This window comes from Chiroxiphia lanceolata, chromosome 12 (genome assembly GCF_009829145.1).
Source record: "Chiroxiphia lanceolata isolate bChiLan1 chromosome 12, bChiLan1.pri, whole genome shotgun sequence".
Lineage (NCBI taxonomy): Eukaryota > Metazoa > Chordata > Aves > Passeriformes > Pipridae > Chiroxiphia > Chiroxiphia lanceolata.
Window position 1 is genome coordinate 15,443,663 of NC_045648.1, and position 19,062 is coordinate 15,462,724.

Here is a 19,062-nt window from a genome sequence, read left to right on the forward strand (position 1 = left end):
CATCCATCACCTCTGTCTCCCCCCAGCAACCAGCAGGGCCAGCTTCTTCCTGGCAGCAGGCAGAGGGGAGGATGATGCTTTTCCACAAAGCCTTCATCGAGCCACTGCTAACTCACCCCACCGATGCCTGAGCACTTTGCTCTGCTCACAGAAAAAGTTTTGATGGTCCAGCAGCAAATTTGCTGCTACCATCCCCATCCAGGGAGCAGAGAGGAAAAGGAATGTGTTGCTGGGGAGCAGCAGTGGGATAAAGCTTAGGCTGAAGCAAGGATGGAGGAAATGTATATTTGTGGGTACAGGAGCAACACCAGGAACAAGTTTAAAAGGCAAGGTATGCATGAAACAGTAAAGAACACCAGATAGAGCTTCAGCCAAAAAAAAGAGGAGCAAGCTGGCCCAAAGACAAGGTGTCAGGAAGACAAAGAACAGGACTGGAGGCAGTAAATTCTCAGAGGAAGAGATCAGGAAATCTGTGAAATGCAGGGATTTTGCCTCAGACTTACAACAGGTGAAGGAAAACAAGGAGCCAAAAGATCCTGAAGAGCATCCCCTTCTATAGGGAGTAACAGGCATATCCAAAATTGGCTCATCACTGCCCATGAAGGGTCTCAAAGACATCGCAAGGACGTGACCACCCTTGTCCCCTGTGTCTCGGAGGAGTCAGCTGATTGCTTAGGCACAGAGGGTCTCAGTGCATGCAAAAGCACAGGAAAAATCACTTCACTTAGAGCTTTTGTGTAACAAAATGCCCCTCCCTGCCATTTTGCCACACAGTTGTCCCACTCGCAGTGGGATGCGGGCACAGTCCCCATGGAGCAGGAGGTGACCATGCACCGCTTTATTAGGCAGTGGTGCTGCATGTGCAGCCCAGGCCGGTCTCTATTTACATTTGGCAAAGGATGGCATTGAGTACCGAGCACCTGTGCAGGTGAGGGCCAGCCTGCCCTGTCCCCTGCACCTCACTAGCCCCGGACAGGCCCCGCTCGCCTCCGCCAGCCTCCTCGCTCAGAGGCACAGCCCTTTTGTCTCTCATGGGCAGTGCCAGGCACCCTCACAGAGGCACCTCAGGCCTGCTACTGGATGATTTATCCCCATATTCGCACACACTGCCCCCCCTCCCCGGCGTCTCCCAGGCCCCAGCTCCAGTCCTTGTGTCCTGAGCTCTGCCTGGAGGCAGGCGACGGCAGCGGGCAGCCGGCGAGCCCCACTCAGCTCCTCGCACAGGGGGTCCCTCCGGTGCCATGCCAGTGGGCAAACCAGTGCACAGGAGCCCTCCGAGAGAGCAGGACGAGGGGTCCGGCTGCAGCAATCCCCCAACGGCGCCGGCCGTGCCCAGCGAGCTGCTTGTGGGCTGACGGTCCGGAGCCCATCCTCGGCATGGCAGCGCTCGGCCCTGCGCATGGGCTGGTTTTGGGTACACCCGGCCTCGAGCCTGGCTCGTGGGGGGTGAGTACTATAGGGTACGGATTGCCACCGGGTAAAGCAAGGACATGTGCTCGGCCCCCTTGATGGGCAGCTTGCGGCTGGCGTAGTGATGGATGATCTCCGGCACGCTGTCGAAGGGCGGGCTGTGCTGACCCAGCACGTACTTGTTCTCCTGGGTCCGGGACAGTTTCATGTGCATGAAACCCTGGCTGCTCCTGCAAGGGCAGATCAAGGTAGGGTTAGGGGGTACAGCTGGCCCAAGCCTCCCCTCAGCTCCTGACTCCCTTACCTGAGACAGGCAGCCGGCCCCTGCAGCTGAGGGGGACACTGCTGGCTCCTGTCCCCATGCAGTGGGGTGTGTGGGATCCATGCGGGGGCAAGGACAGTGCCAAGGCTGGGGTAGGTGTGTGTGGGCAGGTAACTGAGGGCATCACCCGGGCAGGACCAATAGCGGCTCTCACTGCAGGTTGACACAGAGGTAGCAGCTTTCACCCTTTACATGTGGAAAAGTCCCTTTTGCAACTGCCCTGGCTCACACAGGACCCCTTCAGCTCACAGATCTCCAGCCTCACCATGGCAAACCAGGATTTTCTCCTTCGGCCAGCAGCCGAAGGATTTTCTCCTTGCTCCCCCTCCCCACACCTCTGCTGCAGGCTCCATAAAACCCACTCAGCATAGCGAGGCCATTTCCCGGCACAGCACGGGCACCGAGCCACACCAGGCTGTGCAGGCAGATCCTGCCACAAACGCTGATTCCAAGTGATGGGCTAATGGCCCTGTTGCTATTAATTTGTGTCTCCGAGGAGAGCCACAGCCTGTCTGCAGCGTCTGGAATGCACATTACAGCAAAATATTGATGACTTAAAAGCAGACAGGGCCTCATCAGCGATGCTGAGCTGCTTCCAGAGCTGCACAGCCCGGCCCCATCCCCCCAGCTGGAGACGGGCCGTAATGGACAGCCTGGCTGCATTAGCAGGATGGGTTTGCAATCCATTTAGAGACAGAAGCAAGGAGCCAGCTGTCCCAGGGGATGGCAGAGGGGACAGCCACAGCCTCCCATCAGGGGCCAAGGAAAAGTGATAGCTTGGCCACATCCTGTGTCCCCAGCCGGAGCACTGCCACACGGGACCACGGAGAGGTGATGTCAGTTGTGTTTTGCCCAAATCGCTCCACAGGTCTTTGTCACGAGCTCAGGGATGTGGAAAGCACACCCCTGGAGAGAAGCGTGAGCGAACACTCTGCAAACCCCAGTAGACAGGGCAAGGGGCAAGTGCTGCTCCTGCCGAGCACCTTGGAGACATGAGGAAGGACCCCACATTTGCAGTGTGGCCTCAGCCATTCTCATGGAGGCTCAAGCCAGGAGGGAATCATCCTCCAAGCATCTGAGGCAATGACATAACCCTGTCCATGACAGGCAGCGTGGGGCAGCCTAGCCTGAACCAGCCAAGACTGTCACAGCAGGGTTAAGTCCTTCTGGCTGCCTGACCTGCTCCTGCTGCTCTCTCTTGTGCATATTTTTCTTTAAATCAGCACAAAAGAGCTTCAGGTCAGCATCAGAAGCTCTTTTCAGACTATCTCCTCAGCTGCGCCTCCTTACTCAAGAAAAAAAAAAGAAAAGTTGAAAAAAAAAAAAATAGAGCTGCAGACAGCCAGCTTACAGCTATATAAAAAGCATCCCGGGGGATTTTCCTTGAACAGACTCTACAGAGAAAGGCAGTGGAGTAAAAATTCTGCTCCCGAGGCTGTGGGCAAGGACAAGCAATGCCCAAGTAGCTCCTGGATGGGCTGCAGTGTCCCCTGGGGAGGTGGCACACTGCTGCACAGCCATGTCCTAGCCACCTGAGAGGAGCATTTTGCCACAAGGCTAAGGATGGGTGGCAAGAAGTAAGCAAAAAACCACCAAGAAATGGGTGACTGGCCTGTGGAGAGGTGATGGAAAGCCACCTTTGGTGATGGAATATCACTTCCCAGGCTCTCCAACACACGTGCTGGCTAATGCCACTCACAAGCTGATGATGACACCTCTCGCAGCTTCAAATACAGCTCAGCAACCAGAAGCAGCTGTTGCTCCAAAATGGCTCAAAATTAAAACATCAGTAAAAATTCTGACATAAAAAAAGGGAAAGGAGGGAGCTTTTCTGGAAAGAGTTGTTGGCTAATCTAAAAGCTCCGAGTGCAGAAGGAAGAAAGAATACTTTCAGTGGAACTTCTGCCCTGTTTCAGTGTGAAAGGCAGCAAAAAGAGTGAAACAAAAAAACATGGAGAGAGGCAGAGCAATCTAATTCACAGCTGTGCCACCGGGAAATAAACAGGGAGGCCGAAACCCCTGGGGAACAATGCAGGTAAGAGAGACCACTGGGGAAACTCAAAGTATATTGAGAAAAGCACAGGGATTCGAGGCCTCTTCTTGGGCAGAGATGGCTGAAGTGCTCCATAAATACTTGTTTCCCATCTGGCAGAACACAGCTAATATGGCTGTCCAGCAGAAGGGTAAGAAGGTATTTGCTAATCCATCATCATCTTCAGACAGTAACAGCTTTGATTTCATGGGTTTGTGCTGCCCCAGGAGCCAGGAAAGAGCTGGATGAGGAGCTGCAGCAATGCTTTGTGCAATTTTGGCATTCAGGGAATCTGGAAAACTTGGGGAGGATGTGAAGAACCCCCAAAAAACTCCAAGCAGAAGCCAAGCCATGCTGTGGGGATGAGGTGTCCCTGCTGGTAAACCAGAGCAGGGAAAACCCCCTTCTCTACAATGAGGCTGAGCAATGGCTTCAATGAATCTGTGGGCTGGGGTGGCAGGGATGGGTACCCACATTTCCATCTACAGCGGGATCACATGAACTTTCTTTTCCCATGAAACTAAGCTACAAAAAAAGGGGGAACAAGAAGGCAGAGCTGGAAGTGGTAACCAGACACATTCAAGTGAGCAGTGAGGCAGATCGTTTGATCCATCTGAAGGATTACTAGCACTGCCAAGGAAGAGCAGCGGGCCTCCAAATCTCCAAGCCTTCCCAAGAGATGCTTTAGCCAGACACCAAAACAGAAGCCTGTGCCACACCACAGGAAAGTGTGGACTTCATGTTCCACCCATTTCTGACCACTTGTGGTCGAGAGTTACTCAGTCGGCATGGGCACAAGTTTACTCGGGGCACCCACCCACAGCACCGGGTCACCCCTGCTGTGGGTCCATGACCCCCCAGCCCCTGCTCACTCACTTCAAGGAGAGGGAGAAGTCGTTCTTGCTGGTCTCGCTGTTGCGCACCAGGTAACTGGCCTCCTTGCACAGCCTCAGCAGCGTCTCCGCGTCCGTCCGGCTGATGGCCCCGTGGTACCAGCTGGAGCAGGGAGAGGGATCAGCTGTGCCAGGCACAGAGCAGACGCCCCAGGAAGGGCTCTGCCCTGGGAGAGCAGCAATGCCAGCACCCCGTGGACAGAGCGGGATGGGGGGGCACCACCGGGGTTGGGGGGCAAGGGGCAGGGACAAACAGGCAGAAATGTGCAGCCAGGGATGAAAGGAAGAAGCAGGTCTCCCCAAGGGCTCCTCATGGATCCACAGGGATCCATGAGGCAGGTGGAGGGGTCGGGCAGCCACTTGGGGCAGGCAGGACTCACCACTGGCTCTCCAGGGGTAGGGCAGGGTCAATCCTCTCCCCGACAAAGGGGCCGGGCTCAGCCATCAGCGTCTTCGTGCTCTTGAGGCTGCTGGGGCCGTGTCTGAGGGCAGCCCTGGCCTTCTCCTCCCTGCAGGGCGAGGTGCGGCCGTAGCCCAGCCCCTCCGAGGGACCTGCAAGACAGACCCGTGTCACGGCTGGGGCAGGAACAGGCGGACAGGCTGGGTCCCAGCTTTCCCCCTGTGGGAAGAGCCAGAGACACTTTACATCACACTGGATTCCCTCACGCTGCCCCATCCACTTGTTCTAAGCAAGGGAAGGGCAGCTCTTGGGCTGCTGCTCACTGCAGTGCCCAGGCTGGGTGCCCACCACACCAAGCCTGGGGCCAGGGTCTGAGCCCATGGAAAATATTTCCAGGGAGGTTTCAAAAGCTCAGGAGGTTTTGCTAATGCAACCATAGATTCAGCAGCTGCGGCACACAATTAAGTGAGATGCAGCAAGGAGAGGCTCCCCAATCTTGGGGGGAAAAATTAAATTAAAAAAAAAGAAGAGGGGATAGATGGAGCTAAAGGGAGCAGTCGGTTTGGAACCGATGGACACGTTTCTGCAGGCACAAGTAAAGCTGGGGTGAGAAAACAATTCCTTGAGGTGGGAAGGGGATATTTTGACTGCAGGTACCTCCCTGATGCAGCCATCTGCCTGGCACCAGCCCAGCCACGGCCCCTGTGCACCAGTGCTAGCAAGCACAAGGGACTGACCGAGCCATGCCCTGGGGACCAGCCTCCCGCTGCCTGTTATTTCCACACAGGATGATTTCAGCATTAACAATATTGTTTCTCCCTCCTCACGAGAGTTCATTATTGCTCCCCGGCACCACCAGCCCCCTCGCACAAATTACTTATCGATCGGGCAGAGCTGCCTCGGTGTGGGGCTGCGGGGGGCTGATGCTGCAGCAGCACAGTCACCCTGCAGGTGGCCGAGACCAGGAGCTGCAGCTCCCAGGACAACTGGGATGTCCCAGACTGGACAACTTCCCTCCTCGCCACGCTTCCTGGCTGCTGGAGGGAGAGGCAAAAAATACCCCAAGAGGGATGTTTTCCTCTCTAGCAGGGCATCTTCTAAGGTGGCTGTTTGAGGGACACTTTGTCTGGGCCCCACACAGGCGAGCAGGACTCCACCCCCCAGCTCTGTGAGGAGGGGAAGGCAGCCAAAAGCAAACCCAGCCAAAATCCTCTGCAGCTTAGCACGGCTTAAACCCCCCTGAGCAGCAGCTCAGGGAGGAGGTGGTGCCCAGCATTAAGCCTTGACAAGCACTGCCTCTGCAGTGCTCTGGCTTTTCACATGCCACATTCACCCTCGTACATCACACCCTGGCTTCAATTTCAACTCATCACCTTAAAAAATTGGGGCAATCGTTAAAAAGTCAGACAATCAAACAGCCCAAGTGTTTGCTGGCGGCACAAAGTCATTGCGTTACAGGCTCGGAAGAAATGCATTGCACCTGTCAGAGGGAGGCAGAAGCATGTGCATGATTAAACAGGATATTAAAAACAAGCCCTTAGGAGGAAGAAGACATCCTTCAAGACGTTCAAGTCACCCCCAGACAGGGGAAGTAGAAAATGAGACAAAACTCTGGCAAGATAAACTTAACACAACAAAGCAAGGCAAGTCAGGGGGAAAAAAAAGAGACTCTGTGTTGCTAAACTCAGGAAAAACGACAAACTGATGTGTTCATCAGGAGCAAGATGCACATCAGAGCGACTGTGGGGATAATAAATGACAGGGGAAGAGAAGAGGCTGCATAGCAAAGAGATTAATTTTTCTTGACACCTGCATTCATTGCAGGAAGAGAGTCAGGAAGTTCCCACCTGCCAAGACCTTTCTTGCTCAGGACTGATCTCAGCCTGCAGCATCCCTACAGATTAGGGAAATACCCAACACAGCCCTGACAGAGCGGCCACTTCGCTCTGGAGTGTCCCTGCTATCAGCAGCAAAATCAGCTGTCACCTGCAGCCTCATGCTCAAACCCACCTGGGAGGCAGCAAAGGCCACACTGGTTTTATTCTACAAAGCTCTGCAGAGATCTGGGTAACTGCAGATAAGGAAATCAGCCATCCGCACCTGGCACGTCGCAGTGCCCACCAGGACAGCATTAGTGACGCATGGGCAGGCACGGCACGCTGCTGCTGCAGAGGAACGGCACGCCTCGTGTCCCAGCTACCCCCAGCAACAACCCCGTCGTGCCCTTCAGCACACTGCCCCCACCTAATGCTCTTGGCAAAACCCTAATCTACCACAGCATAAGAGCGAGGTCCTTAAAATATTAATAAAGGGTTAAAAGAGAAGCAGCAATATTTGGCTTTCATAAGCGAGACTGCCGGCAGTGTCCAAGGGGGATTTGCCCAGGGGCTCTGTGCTCGGCACACACAAAAAAGCCTTCACAACAAGGCAAACCTGAGATGACAAAGTGTACCTGGGAGATTTGGCTGCTCAGGATAGCAAAAGCGAGAGCGGAGAATCCAGAGGGACCTCCTGCCACTGAGCAGCAAGGTAATAAAACAGCAGAGGAAACAGAGCAGCGCTAAATGATGAAGAGGGAAAAAAACAGCCCCAACTTCAGTGCACTGGGACCTGAATTAGCTGCTAGCACACCTGTAAGGGACCTGGGCATTATGAGTTGCAAGAAAACATCAGCTAAATGCTCAGAACAGTTGTCGAGACAACCATAAAGGCAGCCATCAAACACTGGGAATTTGGAGGCAAAGAGGGGAGAACAAAAGAGACGGTACTAACTCTGCCACCAAATAATCTCTGCTGCAAGCAAAGAGGCACAGTAAAGCTGGAGTAGGTGCAGGAGAGGCGAGGACAAATGTCTGGTGTCCAGCACAGGACAACTGAAGGGGCCAGGAGGGGCTGGGGGAGGGCAGAGGAGGAGGGTGGGTGTCTGGCAGTGCCCTGGGCAAGCCCTGAGGTGTTGGCAGCGAGGCAGGGTCACAGCGAGTGCCGGCGCAGCCCCCCCGGACACCCCCCTGTCACGCAAGACCCACCATTGGCGTCTTCATAGCTGTGCTGGCCGTGCTGCGGAGGGACGGGGGCACCGGCCTCGCCGTCCGGGGGGCTTTCACCGCTGTCCAGCTGTCCCACCGGCGGGGGCCATGGCAGGTCTTTAATGACCTTGATTTCAACTGGATTGGGGGCAGGAGAAGGCGGGGATGTGGGAAAGAGAGAGAAAAGAGAAAGAGAAAGAGAGAGAGAAAGGGCTTAGAAAAAACCATCAGCAACACCAGAGGGCCCATGGAGAAAGAGAGCAGTTGTTGGGGGAAAGACTTGAGGACTAAATTCCCAAGAGCCTCATGTCAGCTTGGCCATTTCATCCCGTTCACAGCACCAAGTCGGGACAGGCCTGAGGCAGGGCACATTCCTGATGGAGAGACCCTGCTCCTCCATAAGCTTTTCCAGCCAATCCTCTCTGGGGCATGGGGGAGGCTGTGATCACCCCGTTACACATACATGTCCCTCGGGGGGACCTTGGCCAAGCATCCCATTGCCATCTGTCCTGCCCACGCATTCATCTTGCCCTGGGGGCTTCCCAGCCACCCACAGGATCCACATTTCCCTGCCAGGCACCAATGGGTTGCAGTCTTGTTCCAGTACCAGCTGTCCATCAGCAGGGGTCTCAGGGGCTCCCCAAAGGGAGAATGGGTCAGCAGAGAGATTTTGGCATCACAGGAGGGGAAAAACATCCTCCAAGATACAGCAGGACCTGCTCTGGCTTCAGGAAAAAACAGGTAGCAGGTCCCAGCGTGGCCTAGGGCATGGCAACCTGATTCCCTCGGGACTCGGAGCAAGGCCTGGGCAGTGCTCATGTGCATCCACATGTGAGCCAGACCTGAGAACACACCACTTCCACCCAGGGACATCGAGCAAGGTGGCTCATCTGGCCAGATCTAGAGCATAGACACCTCAGCACAAACCCAGCCCAGCAGGGCACCATGTTCCGTGATGGAGCCCAACAAGCCGAATCCTTGGCACAATGACCCCAGGAACAAGTAGACACTATGCCATCGAACCCAGAACACACATCTCCAGCTCACAGTGCTCAAACCCAAAAGGTAAACCACTCCCCGAGCCCAAATCTCCACATCTCTCTCCGCCAGCATCTCCACACAGCGCTGCCAGTCCGAGCACCCTGCACACCAGCTGCAGCAGACACACAATGCTGCAATTAAAATGCATCCTAGATAAGAGTGTGGCAATTAGCCAGCACCGGTGGAGGAGCCAGCACTAATGCACAGCATGGATTTCCTCATTACCAAACACAAACACAATCGATCCCGCAGCACGGATAAATAGGTCAGGGAGGCTGGACAAAGCCTGGTCGAAGGCTCCTTGGGGATCCTCCTGCTCCCAGGAAGGAGGGATCTGCTTGAGCCCAGGGCTGAGCCTCTCCCCTGTAATCCAAGGTTGGGGGTGTTAATTTGCACCAAAGGCTGTGATCAGTCAGGGCAGGGAAGAGGCAAAGGGAGCCAAGGCAGTCCTATCCATCACTCTGCCCAGCCTGGCTCCCTGCTCAGAGAAACAGCTTCTGCAAGTGCACAAGCACTCTCTGGGCCACAGAAATGCAGACGCCAACACTACTGATCCCCAGAAGACGAAGGAACCCCAAGAATCCAGCTTCACAAAAAGTGCTGGGTGCTTTATGGCTGCTCCCATCACTCACCTGCGAAGGCTTTGGAGATCCGCTCCTTCTTCCACTCCCAGGGCTGGTCATACTCCTCTGGTGGCCGCTCGTCGTCCTCGGGCAGCCGGGACTCCCTGGGCCTGGGGCAGGCCGGGCGCTCACTGTCCATGTCCAGCACAGGCTCGTAGGGAGTGTCGTAGAGGTGCAGCGGCCGGGCAGGAGCCTCCCGTAAGCCCTTCTGGCGGATCTCTGGCAGCAGAAGAGGGAAAAGACCATGAGCTTTCTGCTCAACGCAGCCTGGCCACAGTCCCTGAAGCCCGGCTAAATGACAGGGCTCAATGTCACCCAGAGGTGAAATGGGATAGGGAGTGTCAGCTATAGACGAGACCTCCCCAAAACCTTTAGCAAGCACCTGCCAAAAGCAGGGGAGCTGCTGGGCAGCCAGGGCCTGAGCAGTTCACAGCACTAAGATCTCCATAGTACATCATTCTCACTCCTGGGTAGCCCTGCAAAGTGGGATCCATGGGGATAGAGCATCCCAGAGCCTGATTTCCTGCAAGCAGCTAGGTCAGGTTTCTCCCCTGGACACCCAGTGTGGCTGGTTTAATAAAACGCCCTTCCCTCACGCAAAACAAAGTCTCTTTCACAGGCACAAGCAGCCTCTCCACTGCTTGCTGATTTTTCCAAGAAATACAATGGTCTACTCCAAAAAGCCACATGAGCTTTCCAGAAACCACTTGCTCCAGGAAAACCACAGAACTGCAAAGCAGAGCCAGAGCCTGTGCCTGAGCAGAGCCTGGAGTGCACGAGCCAGCATGGTGATCCTGAGCGCTGCCTTCAGGAGCACATGCTCCCACCTCACTGCCTTCCCAGCCCTAAACAGGCCCACTGGGGACCCTGCTGCTGCGGCAGACACAGCATGCTCTGGCCCAGTCCTAACAGAATTAAATAGCTCTCATATCCATCTTAGCTTTAAGCCAGATGCATGGAATGTCAGGTCTCTCCTGGCTCAGCCTGGCAAGTGGGATCTCAGGGGGCAGCATTGCAGGGAGAGATGTGCCTGTATGGCCCAGGCAGCCTTTGAGTGCTCTGGCTCTGCCAAACCCAATGCACACGGATAAAGCTGGGAAAATCTGCCTACAAAGTAGCTGTTCCCCATCACAGTGATCGCCCAGGTTTGCCTTATCTGGGGGACCTGGTGCTGTCACAGGCTGCAAGGAACAGAGTACAGCGACGACTAAACTGAGGGAGTTTGCACGACCAAAGAGAGGTGCAAAGAGCGGCCTTTGCATGGAGCCTTCCACCTTACCAGCCATCATCTTCTGGGCTTCATATGGCTCCATATATCCATCATTCTCAGTCACCTTCTCCAGCCCTGTCTGGCTACCTGCCACCTGCGCCGCATCGAAGGGATCTGCGTAGTCCTCCAGGACAGCCAGCTGGAAGAGGGGAAGGGGAGGAGAAGGGTTAGGGCAGTCCCTGCCTTCTTTGGGGGGTGCAGGGAGCTCACCATGAGCTCTGCTAGCAGCAGCCAGAGCGGCTGCCGGGAGCCCAAACCTGCATCATGGCAGCCCCCAAGAGCAGGTGCTGGCAGCTGACAGCTTTCCAGGCACCGGCACTCGGCCATGGAAATGCTCCAGCCTTTGTCCCGAAAGCTGGGATGGAGCCAAGCAGAACAGAAGGCGGCCTGGCCTCCTCCCTCACGATGGGGCTCAGCACTCGCAGCACCCACGCAGACACCCGGCTGGGTCCCGGTGTGGCACAGGGCTGCCAATGGGGCCATACCCCCACAGTACACAGATCTCTACCTGTACACAGCCACATTTCCTCTCCCATGGTGGAGCAGGGGCACAGATCCCAGAACAGGGGTGTCAGCTGGCACTGGCATGACTGGGAACTCACTGGTTGTTTTCCAGGGCTCCTGCAGGCATGTTTGAAGAGGTTTTCTGACAAAAGGGCTAAGAACAGCTTATAGCTTCCTCTCCACTCCTTCCCAGGACCCTGCAGCATCCCCAGATGTGCCCCAAATAACACAAGACAGGGCTTTCCTCTGGAAAGCAGGACCAGGAGCCTCTCAAGTGCCATATCACAGGGATGGCACAAAATTCCCAAGGTCTGCACTTTCTAGTGAAAAGGAGACAATTCTGCGGTAGGATATGGGGCACGTCCCAGAGCTCAATCCCTTCCAGTACTGGAGCCACATGCCTGCTCCAGTATCTCAGCAGCTTGCCGGCCAGGGCACCCCATCACATGATGCTGCAGTCCACAAGAAGCCTGGAGCTGTACGTCCCACCTCCAGCCCCAAAGCCTGCTCCCAAGACGGGTCCAGGCAATACTTCCAACAGCATCCAAGTGCACCCAAGCACCTCATCCACCCAGACACAAACCCCCAGCTTGCGGAGGGGGGTGTTGTTACCACAACACAGGCTATGCAGATGTCCCACAGTAACAACCAGTGTCCCAAACTGGCCTGGTGGCTGGTGGGATTACCACTTGGTGCCAGGCTCCATCCTCACTGCCATGCTGCCCCCTGCTCCTGGACAGCCTTGGAGATCAAGGCTGCTCACACATTCCTCTGCAGTTCCAATAATCGGCTTAAAACAAAACACTTCTCCCTCCTTCCTGTGCAAAACGCCCAACAATAGCCTGTAGCAGCAAAACCCAGCAGGAAAAGGGAACAGGAACTGGAGCTGTAAACACCTCCATGCAGCCCCGAGCCTTCGCATCCCTATGAGCTACAGGAGGAACATGGTTCTCCGTGCCCGGCTCACCACCTCCTCCCTAAACATCCCGGCTCCCTGGGCAGCCAATGCAGTGGGGACCTGAGTCAGCCCTCCAAGTCTGGTCCCTCCATACCAGGGCACGAGCAAGCAGATCATCCCCAGAGCACACCCCACCAGCCACAGGGCTCACAGACACCCCAGGCAAGCAGAAAGGGGGGGCAGCAGATGCTCTCACTCCTTGGCAAGGCAGCAGCAGGACAGACAGCTGCTAGGGGCACCAGCTCTATCTGAGCCACAGCCTGGTGCCAGCGAGGCACCAGGCCCCTGGCTTTACAATCTGCTCTCACCTTCATCATCTGAGGGATGACATGGCATCGCTCAGGCCCTGCCAAGCACCAGGGACACCAAGGGGCAACACCAAGCCCAGGGGGCTGCAGCCCTTTGCTTGCCACCACCGGGGTAAAACCCTCCAGGGAAATGCAAGCTGCTGGTGACTTTTGCAGCTGCTTGGTCACCAGCACCTGCTTCCCACCTGCTGCCCGTGAGATCCCAAGGGCAGATCAGCAGTGCTGCTCCAAACACCTGGGAGATCCCATGGGCTGCTCCCACACCTCGAAAGCTGCTGGTGCCAGTCCTGGACCCTCTCTCTGCCCCATACACACAGAGCAGCTTCAGGTAAGACAAGCCTGAGAGGCTCCCCTGCTTGCAGTAGTTGCTCTGTCAGAGAATCATTAAGGTTGGAAAAGTCCTCCGAGATCATCAAGCCCAACCTTATTTCCAAGGATATTCCTTCAGCATTTGGGTCTGGCTTCTCAGAAGAGGAACACATGAGCTTCAGCTATCTCACAGAGTGGCCCCCACTCAGATGCCTCCAGGTCTAGAAAGCAGAATATGGTAGAGAATCCTAACAGGTCTCTGTCAAGACCCCTAAAACTGGATATTTTGCTCACAGAGGGGTGCAGAGGCACTCAGAGAGACTAGACAGGCCCTGTGGGCAGAGGATGTGGTTTGCTGGGCTTAGGCTGGACCCAGAGCAAATGGCTCACTGCCTCAAGGATGCCACTTCATTAGGAGTGAGGTCTCCCAACTATAGCATGCTGAGAACATAAACCCACTTGTTTTTTAAATGGTCAGATATTACAGCAAAAAGCCACAGAAAAGGTGGGGAGGCAATTCCTGTCTCCAGGAGCATCACAACCTCGGTATGCACAAGCAAGCACGTGAGAACTGGTACCATGAACCCCAAGACTGAGAGGCTGGAGGCTCCAGCCAGTGCCAGGAACAGGGCAAACAGCAGGGATCACACCATTGCTGGGTGCATCCTAATGCCCTTGCAGGTGGAGCCGAATTAGGGTTGCCCAGGAAACTGCATCTCTGACATTTCCTAAGCATGCACGGCTCTCAGCAGCAGCCATAGGACACACAGCTGCTCCCCAGTGCAGGAAAAGGCCACAGCTGCTGGCAGGGCAGCTCCCGGGGTGCCCCAGGCTCCTCCACTTCGGTCAAAGGCCAGGCATTTCCATGCTTTGCTCATGCTCCATGTCACAGAGGATGCTGCTGACCACCTGCTGATCCTAGCGCCTGGGTACGGAGGCATCACCTGCTCATACACAGCACAGGCTTTGCAAGATTGGAAATAATGTGGGTGCAAAGCAAAAGCCCGACTGCAAAGCCACCACCCCAGGGCAGCTCTTCGTGCAGACTAGTCCTTCAGGGAGCAGCTGGGCACTGCTGGCATCTGGACACACATCCTGCTTGAGCACAGGAGTGTTTTTCAAACCATGTGTTATCTGCCATAGAGTGCTATCTGCCCAGAGCGCTATCTGCCATGGCAATGCACATCCAGATCCCTGCTGCAGCTCTGAGGCTAGTCTCACTCTATCATTTATGCCAACCGTAAGAAAAACAAAGAAAATCAAAGGAAAATTAAGGTGAAGAACCAGATCATCACTGGGCTCTGGCAAATGGCTGCAGTAAAAACGCTGCCCACCAGTGAAGGCAACAACCACAGCTCTCCAAGAGCATTCACAGTTCAGACACCAAGATCCCAGGGCAGAGCTGGGGCTCTTCACCCCATCTTGCCTAGAAATATTCTACCTGCCCCCACAAGATGCTCCACTCTATAAAGAGGTTCCCAGAGAATATCTTGGGAGATCCTTCACTTTAAAAGCAAGTTTCTTGCCCTGGACATAAAGCGCGTTTGGGGTCCCCTCAGGAGATTGCTGGGTTTAACCAAATTCAGTTCATTCTGTCAGGTGCAAAATTCCCCCAGTTTTACACATCTGGCAGCTTGGCTTTCGGTAGGCACCAAAGCCAAACCCAAAAGTAAACAGAGCACTATCTCCAAGAAGGGTCTGGTCCGCAGCCCACGGGGTACAGCTGGGCCAGGCAGGGAGCCCACAGCTGCACTCGTGGCACGGGAGGAGGGAGCAGGGGGTGGACAGCACAGCATCGAGTAAGATGACTCAGTTCAAGGAGGCTCTTACAGGAAAGACACACGCCCAGGAGCTTCCTGGCCGGCCGTTCCCACACCCTGCGGCACTGACCCTGCGCTCACAGCAAGAACGGCAGCAACCGGTCCTGGCGGGCACAGGACAAAGATGTCCCCAGGCAGATCCTCAACACCATCCTCAAGCACGCTGTGCCCTAGGTTCAGGTGTCCACATGCAAGAAGGTCCCTCCTCGCATCTTTCCCCACAGCACCCCAGTGCTCCTTGTGCCTAATCCAAACGGCAGAGAAGACACCTTCAGGGCATCCACCTGGCTCAGGTGAACCACACAGGGCCAGTCTGCTGTCCACTCTGTGGGGAAGGGCCTGGCAGACCAAGTAGATGGAGAAGGATCTGTGCTGGTCCCCACCATGCCCAGCAGGGTTTGGAGAGCAGTAGGAGCCATTGCAGAGCTCACTCTTAACATGTCCCCACAAGATGCTGCAGATCCCACACAAGGTGGTGGAAAGATGTGCCGGCTCATGCTACAGCAGTGAAGCATCGTGCAGCCCAGGCAGGAAGGATGCCACTGCCAAGATGTTCCTGCCCTGTCTTCCATTCTCCTGAAGGGTCATGCCAGCTACAGCAGGCACAGGGCTCCCAGGGAACATGGTCAGCCCCCAGCCTCAACCCAGTGCCCATACTGCAAACCACACGGCCTCAGCCAAACCACTAAACCAGGAAATGGTGGCTGCTCCTTCCACTTCTGTCCATCCTCATCATCCCCACTCAGAAGGACTGTACATTTTATTAGAGTGATTTTCACCATCAATCATTAACAAAAACCCTCTCTGCTCCAGCAGCCTCGCCTGTACCCAGAATTATACTTCTTCATCTCCAGCCTCACCACAACCCAAGGCTCACATCTGTGGGTCTGGAGTCCCAGTCCCTGCAGCAGGCAGGGAACAGTGCCCACCGCCTCTTCCTTAGATGTGGGAGCACTGATCCCCCTGCACAACCATCATCTCAGCAGAGGCTCCAGCCCAGCCCCAGCATCCCTTCCCTGCTCCAGAACACCTTGAAATCACCAAAAGCAAGGGTCACAAGCAGCAGTAACCCTCCAGCAGGCACCTCCATCCTCCTGCACCACCTCCACAAAGAGCCACCATGACATTGGAGCAGCGGGGGAACCCTCCCACCACTCAGCCCAGCACCAAGGCCAGCAGATGGGAGCTGCAGCGGGCATATCAGCCCAACAGAGATGCTCCACGTGGTGGATGCTCCCTGGCTCCTCCAGGGGAACTATTTTAATGGAGAGCTGCATGCACTATCAGCGCTCCAGCTTCACCCAGCCTCTGGAGTTCTGCCTGTGTCCATCACATACCAGGAAACCTCCTCCCCAGAGAGGCACGCAGGAGACCAGCAGTAATCTAATCACCATCTATCTTGGACAAGATCAAGGATCTTCTTCAGCCCAGTGCTGTTAGCATGGTTTCCCCAAATGTATCCCCACTTCTGAGTTTTTTCTAATCTTTCCAGATTCTGCCCAGCCTTCAGATGCCCAAACAGCCTGGCTGTACCTGTCAGCAGTCCCTGCTTCCTACTCACCCCTTTGCATATCACAGCCTGAGTCCTTCCTATGACAACCACCCGCTCCTGCTCCCTCTGATCCCGCAATGCCTGTTCCAAAGGAAAAACCATTCCAAGTCAGCAAACCACAGCACCACAGTGGCACCTCAGGTCCCTGCTGCCAGAGCCTCCCCCTCCTCTGCTGCCTACTGCAACCAGTTTACACAGCTCAAAAGGGGGGCTCTGCTGGGCCCCTCTGGAAACCTCAAAGAAGCAATCAGTCAGCATGAGCAACTTTCAGAGATCCACCAGCAACAAGTTTTTCTATCTGCTTAAAACACTCCCGAGCAGATTTTGCTCGGTGCTCATTTCACCAGGGCCACGGATGGGATCACTGACTGTATCCACCATTCCCTCCGCCAGCCAGCCAGATCTGCAATCCCGTCGAGTTCGCCTGACAAGCCCCGTCTTGCAGGCGGCAGCGCTAGCGGGCACTAATTACCCCTCCTGCCTTTATTTGCGCAGTCCCCGCATCAGCCTCTCCGCCAAGGGAGAGAGGTTCGGCACCAACGGCCGCAGCCCCGGCTGGGTTTATCCTCCACCAGGTCCTTGTGGCACTAACAGCCCGCCTCCCCACGGGGGTCTTCTCCCAGTCTCCTGCCTCTCACCAGGGATGTTTCTCGCCTCCTCGCCAGCGCCGGGAGCGCCAGGCTCTGCTCTCGCCCCGGAGCAGCCGGCGGAGAGGCGGCAGACAAAGAGGCGCTGAGGCTCCCTGACAAAGCAGCTCGGCAGCTCAGAGGGCTCGGCCGCCGCCGCTGGCACGGGCACCCCGGGCACGGGGGCACAGGGAGACCCGCGCCGCCGGGCACGGAGCGCTGGGAGGCCCAGGGTCATCGGCCCCAGCATCGGAGGCCACCGCAGACGGTCCTGTGCCGCTCGGGGCCTTTCCAGGCTGGAAAGTCTTCACCTCCGTAGAGCACCAAGCACTTGGCTGCAAAGAAACAGCACGAGGGGAGGGCGAAGGTGGCCGACAACTCCGCGCTCTCGCCCCTCGGCGAGCGCGCTTCCTGCTGGGGCTCCCACCTGCCTCCCGCGGGAGCCGCAGGAGGACCCGGGGCCGTCCCCGTCCCCGCTGACGTGTGCCCGGCGTGTCTGTGCTGCCGGGCCACGGGGGGACGCGGCACGGGAGCCCCGTGGAGCCTGGCCGTGACCCCTCCCTCGCCTCTGGTACTCGAGGATCCTAACCCTGCTCCTTACTGTGGGTGCCAGGGGTCTGGCAGGACCACCGAGGGCATCTCCGTGACCGGGGCGCTCCACCTGCCCCGGGGGTCCTGCTCGGCTCCTCACGGCGAGGTCACCCGGGGCATCCCCCGTGCCAGCACACCGCGGGGAGGGCGGCGCGGCGCGGCGCCCATGCCCGGTCACTCACCTCCTGCGGCGGCTCGTCGGGCGGCTCGGGGCCGGCCGGGGGTGAGCTGGGGGCGGCGGGCACCAGCGGCGGCGGCGGGGGGCTGGCGGGCACCTTCTCCACCGCCTCCACCTTGATGAGCCGGTGCTTGGGCGAGACGTAGCGGGGCCCGTCGGGGGCGGCGGCGGCGGCGGGTGGCGGGCCGCTGTAGGGGTCCTCGAAGTCGCGCTCCTTCTGCAGCCGGTAGGCCGCCACGATGTCGGGCTGGGCGGCGGCCAGCGGCTCGGCCGCGCCCCCGGGCGGCGGGGGCGGCTGCGGCGGCGGCCCGGCGCGATAGTCGGGCTTGGGCGGCGCGGGGGGCGCGGGCCGGGCGCTGCGGAAGCCCAGGTGCTCGCGGAGCCAGCGGGCCATGGTGCCCACGCACTGCGGGGCCCCGCCGGCCCCCGCCCCGCCGCCGCCGCCGCCGCGCTCCGAGCCGGCCGCTCCGCTCAGCAGCATCGGCGCCGGCGGACTGAGCGCGGCGGCGGGGCCGGGGGGGCCGCGGGGGAGGCGGCCGGGGGAGGCGGCCAGTGCCACCTGCCGGAGCGCCGGGTGCGGGGCCTCCCCCGCCCCGCCCGCGCCGCGGCCCCGCGCCCGCTCCCCCCGGCACGGACCGGCGCGGCCCTGAACGCGGCCCGGCCTCCCCGGCCCGCCTCCCCCGGGGCCCGCCCCGCTCCCCGCCGCCTTCCGCCGCGCCCGGCCCGCGCCGGCTCGGCCCTCCCCGCCGCTCCGGGCCGCCCCCCGCGCTCTCGGCTCTCTCAGCGCGGCCTCGGGCGCGATCCGGCCCCAGCGCTGCCCCCCAGACACCCCGGGGCATCCCCCGGGAGAAGGGACACCGGGGAGGCAGCCGGCGAGGTAGAGGCGACAGAGGGTGGAATCACAGTGTGTCCTGAGCTGGAAGGGACCCGCGAGGGTCATCGGGTCCAACTCCGCGGTGCAAACCCGCTGCCTGGGAGGTGTTGGTGGGACCAGCCCCTTGCAGGACCCCCGGAGCAGATCGCTCCAGAGAGTCACTGAAACAGCCACCAGGCTGGCACTGCGGGAAGGAGTGAGCAGGGACAAGGCAGGGAAGTGCTTCGGCAGAAGGCTGAACCCAGGCTGGATGTGCAGGGACATCGGGGCGACCATGCAAGGCTGATCTGCAGCACGTGGGATGGAGGACATCCCCTGGGATGCA

At 57.7% G+C, this 19,062-nt stretch overlaps 1 protein-coding gene across 2 annotated transcripts; it reads right to left on the reverse strand.

Moving 5' to 3' along the window:
- Window positions 1–448: 448 nt before the first annotated feature.
- Window positions 449–18,344, reverse strand: SHF (Src homology 2 domain containing F). 2 transcript variants are annotated; one of them, XM_032699907.1, is made up of 7 exons: window positions 17,868–18,344; window positions 11,027–11,156; window positions 9,757–9,966; window positions 8,084–8,221; window positions 5,038–5,209; window positions 4,641–4,760; window positions 449–1,640 (listed from the first exon to the last, which is right to left on the reverse strand). In XM_032699907.1, exons 1-7 carry the CDS (start codon window positions 18,342–18,344, stop codon window positions 1,454–1,456), a joined length of 1,434 nt encoding a protein of 477 aa, XP_032555798.1. In that variant the 3' UTR covers window positions 449–1,453. The 2 variants fall into 2 exon arrangements, with proteins under 2 accessions (XP_032555798.1, XP_032555799.1); XM_032699908.1 differs by lacking the exon at window positions 8,084–8,221 and having other exon boundaries at window positions 17,868–18,306.
- Window positions 18,345–19,062: the final 718 nt, after the last annotated feature.